Here is a 6,062-nt window from a genome sequence, read left to right as displayed (position 1 = left end):
AGGCAGGGTGGCAGGCACTTTTAACTCCACCTACTCAGCAGGCTGAGGCCCAGGTAAGAGGATCACAAATTCAACTCAGCTCAGACAACTTAGTGAGATCTCATTTCAAAACGAAAAATGCCAAGAGCTGGCAGTGCAGCTGGGTGCAGAGGCCCCAGGTGCAGAGGTCCTGGCTCCAGCCACACCAAAACAAGAGGATGGACTAGGGAGGTGAAGGGGCAGGGCTGGGGAATCCACCATGCTGTCAGTACTGAGGCTCTAAGGAACTTTTTTTTTTTTTTTGATGGAACCGGGAATTGAACTCAGGCCATGGTGCCTGCCAGGGTAGCACTTATTTTACTGAGCCACCTCCCCAGCCCTGAGGAACATCTTTCCTTTACACATAGGTATTTTCCAAGTTTGGGGATTTTTTTTTAATAATGTATATTTTTATAATTAAATTTAAAAGCAACCAAAAAATACATAAATAAATAAAAAGTAACCAAAACATATGGAAAACTGACAGGTAACCACCAACAATGAAAGATGATTTCGGAACTCATATACAGATGGAAGACTCTTCTTTTTTATTTTTTTGTGGAACCAGGGATTGAACTCAGGCACATGGCAGGTGCTTATTCTACTGAGCTACCTCTCTGGCCAGGTAATTTGTGTGTGTGTGTGGTATTGGGGATTGAACTCAGGACCCCATGCTTGCCAGGCAAGTGCTTATTCTACTGAGCTACCTCTCTGGCCAGGTAATTTGTGTGTGTGTGTGGTATTGGGGATTGAACTCAGGACCCCATGCTTGCCAGGCAAGTGCTTATTCTACTGAGCTATCTCCCCAGCCCCACTGGTAGACTCTTTAGAAAAAAGTGAAAGCAAAAAAAAAAAAATTAAAGCATAAAATGGATTTTAGAAATAATTCTAAGGGACCAGGGAGATGGCTCAGTGGAATAAGCACTTCCCTGGCAAGTCCAAAGGCCTGAGTTCAATCCCCAATTCCGCAAAAAAAAAAAAAGAAAGAATTCTATTGCTTATTAAAAGTTTAAATACAGTTGTCCCATCACATATAGCTGTAAACATTAAAAACTTCTCCCTTCCTAACCAAGTTTTGCTTTTACTTTGTTTACAAAGACCTAAAACAAAAGTGAAGCCATGCCTATTTCTCAAAGAACACAGGATTATTACACCATGTCAAAGCTGCCAACACTCATCTGCAATGATCCCTTTCCCCACAATCCCCAATTCAGACCTTGATACACAACTCAACTAAAGCAAACATTGGATAAAATCATCTTAGCCAGATGGAGAACTGATTTTATACTTTATTGTGCAACTACTATAAATCAGCAAAATCAACGTTCACCCTCTGGCCCTTTCTTGTTTTTAGTACTTCTACAATTCTGTGTGCTTATCGCAAGGTTTCAAGAATTCTAGGGGCCTGGGATTTAGCTCAGTGGCACAGCACCTGCCAAGTGTGAGGTCATTTGATTCCCAGTACCCCCCAAAACATAATAATTCCAGAAATTCTGGGTATGCTGGCACATGCCTATAATCGCAACACTTGGAGAGGCTGAAGCAGGAGGATTACTTCAAGTTTGAGGACAGCCAGAGCTACTTAGCAAGGCTCTGTTTGAAAAAGAAAAAAACCACACACGCACGCACACAAATCCTTCAATGTCTACAAGGTAAATACTGTGTTTTGGAGGTGACAGATTTAAGACAGGATGGGGGTAAGGGGGTGCTAGGGATTTTATCCAGTGAGTCTCGCACCAAGCTACATGCCCAGCCTTTAGTTTCTGGAGACAATACCTCACACTTCAGTTGCCCAAGTTGAGTTCAAACTTACAACCCTTCTGTAGCAGCCTCCCAGACTGCTGCGACTACCAGCCTGCAGAACCACCCCAGCTGGGCGTCAGGTACCTCAAGAGCCTTTTCCTGGGGGTCTGTTTACTACACACCGTGCCAACTCTTGCTCTTCCCTCCCTGCTACCGATCAGAAAACCAGAGCCTGGAGTAGCTGCACAAATACTGGAACACTGACCTACAGGGTACAGCTCCATCTCTTCATTTTATTTTTTGATTTGACTTTTTATGGTTTTGTTTGGGGTTTTTTGGGGGGAAGGGATTGGGGTTTTTTCTTGCCAGGGATTGAACTCAGGACCTTGATGTTTGCCAGGAAAGCGCTTATTCTACTGAGATAATCTCCCTAGCCCTCATTTTTTTTTTTTTTTTGGCAGAACCAGGGATTGAACTCAGGGCCTTGCACTTGCCAGGGAAGCGCTTATTCCACTGAGCCATCTCCCCTGCCCTCCTCATTTTATTTTTGAGACAAGTTTTCATTAAATTATCCAGGCTGGCCTCAAACTTGTGATCTTCCTGCCTCAGCCTCCAAAGTGACTGGGAGTTAATCGTGCTCCATCTCACCTGGCAGCATAAAAACTCCTGATTACTTTAGACCTACAGTCACCATTTTACCTCTATATTAAGTATGTTCTAGATCAGCTGACTCACAGCAAGCTTTCGTTAGTAACACAAAATCCATTAATCATTTTTCTCAAAAATGTGTAATTACCACATTTGTAATAATCTTTTTTTTTTTTTTTTTTTTTTTTTGTGGAACCAGGGATTGAACTCAGGCCCTTACGCTTGCCAGGCAAGCACTTATTCTACTAAACAATCTCCCTGGCCCTGTAATAATCTTAAGAAAAAAAACAAAACTATACTTACTTTCAGTTTTCCTCTATTAAATGCACACACAGAAACTTGATAGGCAGAATGTCCCATGTCTACAAAAACTACATTTCTTGGTTTCTCTTCTAAGGCAGGAAGATCTTGTTTATAAATTCCATATGCAAGAGCAACTATATGAGGAAAACAACACAATGGTAGCATTTAGGTAATAAACTTTTTTTTTTCTTTTTTTTTTTTTTGGCAGAACCAGGGATTAAACTCAGACCCTTGCGCTTGCCAGGCAAGCGCTTATTCTACTGAGCTATCTCCCTGGCCCCAACAATTTACTTAAGAACTAAAAAGAAGTTATACAAATAGGTCTAGAATTGTATTATGTGTTATGTCTTAAATAGAATCAAATTCTTTTTCTTGTTTTGTTTGCCAGAGTCTTGCTATAGTACAGGCTGGCCTCAAACTCACAGGGATCCTCCTACCTCAGCCTCCTGGGTGCTGGGATTATAGGCGTGTGCCACCAGGGCTGGCTTTCTTTTCCCCTTTAACTAAATTCTTTATAAACACTGTACAATTTATTCTCAGGAACAGTAACTACAAAGAGGTAAATGCAGTTAAACGGAAGACCCAATGCTATTATGGGCTACTGGACTCTTTTAGAATATTTTGCTGAGTTTACATACCTGTAATATTCAATAACGGAACTTAGAAAAAATGGGGTATACAGATGAATGTCCATTTTGTATCTGTGTATTCAAAGAGGTTGGGACAGATATATAGTTGCATTCTCTTATTGAATAGAATGATTTGTTCTAATGGTGTTTGTAAATAGGATCACAAGTCCGCATCTTGTACAGCAATTAACCACTAAGAAGAATATATGCAGTGTATTATTTGTTGAAACTGTACTTCTGATTTGATTTGAAACTGTCTCATTGCTGTTTATCAATAAAACTTTGGGAAAAAAAAAAAAAAAAGAGGTAAATGCTGGGGGTCAGCCTTCCTTATAATTTCCCATGAACTGGCATACTTCTCCAGAAACCAATTCTCCCACTCTCCAGACAGACCTTCCTCCATTTCTTCACCCTGCGACAGGTCACATTCCTACATGTCCAATCCCCGACATGCTTGCTACTTTACACCCCAGTGCACCTGTCCGCGAGATAAAAGGACAGCACTGCAAGTAAAGCACTGCTGCACACACAGAAAGTGTGTTCCCTTCCAAGTAAGCATGAGATTAAGCACCAAAGTATATGCTGCAGGTTGATAGAAGTACCAGAGATTAACTCCTCACATGGCACAGGATCCCAGAACACTACGACCAACAAGATATAAACAAGGATAGCAGCCTGCCAGACAAAAGAAGGAGCAAGAAACTTAGTGTAAGATCCTATACCCTCAATGTCAGTCGAAGGAGTAAAAGCGTGCAGTCCCATCTCACCTGCAGTGGTTTCATTCATTAATCGCAGGCAATTGAGACCGGCAATCTGTGTTGCATCCATCACTGATCGTCTTTCTGCATCAGTATAGAAGCAGGGAACCTACAAACACATTCTCAGTTTACCGCATAACGAACATCATCTTATCAGTAAAACCCGAACGTATTTCAACCATCAGAAAAAGTTACAATATTCAATGCTGGTTGTGGGGCAAATACTAGCTATACACATTTCCTTTCATTACATAGATGATCTTAATTACAAGATCACAAGTTATATTAATATGAAAACCAGGGACTACTGTCCTTAGAAAGGTCTGCTTGCAGAATTTGCCCTTGCGTGACACTGAAGCATTCCACTGGCATCTAGAAGCTTGTCAATAAAGAGTTGCTTAGATCCCTAACTGGTTAAGAATTTGCCTTTGCCTAAAACGTGACCCAATCAAGAGGAAGGCCAGGGCTGCATAAATCTGGTATCATCCTATGAACTGGCTTGGCATATTCCACACCTCTCCACCCATACCCCTCTGTCCAGGCTGTTTTTTCCATTGTCTAATTAACAGGGTTTCACCTTCACAAAGGGCAATTCTGGGCCAGGGAGATAGCTCAGTGAATAAGCACTTGCCGCCAAGCGCAAGGTCCTGAGTTCAATCCCTGGTACCACCAAAAACAATAACAATAACAACAAAAGGTAATTCTATCACCTTGTCTGTGAAGCACTATAAACCTATTCTTAAATGCCTCACTCTGACCCATCCATGGCTTCCCAAGTAAGTACCTGTAGCATTTTGCATTCATAGCTTGCTTATTAAGAACACTGAGGGGTTGGGGAGATAGCTCAGTGGCCTAAAATCCTGCCTGGCAAGTGCAAGGTACCAAGTTCAATCCCCAGTACCGAAAAAAAAAAAAGTGACGCAATCAATGTAGCTTATGGTGAAGACCTATTCTTCTGGGAGTCTAGAAATTTGGCATTTTCTGAGTACAGGGCACCTATGTTACTAACCTCCAAAATGAAAACTCTAAGCTTCTCAACTCAGGCACAATTTTCCTAGTAGGAGACTTTGCACACACATTCCACACCTTGCTGCTAGAGGGACTCCAGACACTATGCCTGACTCCGGAAGGCCTGTGTCTCACTTTCTCCTGGAGCTGTGTAACAGTACCTTTTCCTTCCTAATTTTATTCTATGTCCTTACCTTGTGTCCAGCTACACGCCCAAACTTCCTAGCAAAAGACTAAGAATTCTGAGTGGTCTTCAGGACCTCCACACAGCACTCAATACTTTTTTTTTCTTTTGCGAAACTGGGTATTGAACTCAGGCCCTTGCACTTGCCAGGCAAGCGCTTTTTCTAATGAGCTATCTCTCCAGCCCCCTCAATGCATTTTTCCACCAGAGAATCCCCTGGGCATTCCACTATGTCACATCAAGTTTACTTCAACATCATTCAGGTGAGATCAGGAGCATTCAGGGTGCTGTGGCCTCAACAATTTCAGCATCATTCAAGACCAGATTAAGGGCATGATGTGAAGAAATGGGGACAAAGCAAAGGCGTGAACAGGTGAGCTCACTTCCCACTGTCAGGCACTGAGGAATCCAAGTCACTGACTCCACGCTTGACACACAGTACACAAAAATGGAGACAAAAGCCATTTACACTCAAGATCACTCAACTAATACAAACTAGTTGCCCTGTGCTAAGTATGGTAAGGTACTAAAACAAATCTAGGGGCCAGGCGTGGTGGCGCACACCTGTAATCTCAGCATTCTACAAGCTGAAGCAGGAGGATCACCACAAGTTCAAGGCCAGCATGGGCTACAGAGTGGGTTCAAGGCCAACCTTGGCAGTTCAATGGAACCCTGTCTCAAAAGTACAAAAATGATGGGGACGGGGAGATGGCTCAGTAAAATAAGCACTTCCCTGGCAAGCGCAAGGGCCTGAGTTTAATCCCCGGTTCC

The 6,062-nt window shown here is 42.4% G+C and overlaps 1 protein-coding gene across 1 annotated transcript in view; it reads right to left on the bottom strand.

Moving 5' to 3' along the window:
• The window catches only part of Hspa4 (heat shock protein family A (Hsp70) member 4), a 53,059-nt gene that overhangs the window by 27,051 nt on the left and 19,946 nt on the right, over positions 1–6,062 (bottom strand). The window contains exons 5-6 of the mRNA XM_004629352.3: positions 4,109–4,208; positions 2,713–2,846 (exon numbers count right to left, since the gene is read on the bottom strand). Coding sequence (XP_004629409.1) covers positions 2,713–2,846; positions 4,109–4,208 — 234 coding nt within the window. The remainder of the gene's footprint in view (positions 1–2,712; positions 2,847–4,108; positions 4,209–6,062) is intronic.

Source organism: Octodon degus, unplaced genomic scaffold, assembly GCF_000260255.1.
Source record: "Octodon degus isolate 3935 unplaced genomic scaffold, OctDeg1.0 scaffold00029, whole genome shotgun sequence".
Classification (NCBI taxonomy): Eukaryota; Metazoa; Chordata; class Mammalia; order Rodentia; family Octodontidae; genus Octodon; species Octodon degus.
This window is presented reverse-complemented; position numbering and strand designations above follow the sequence as displayed.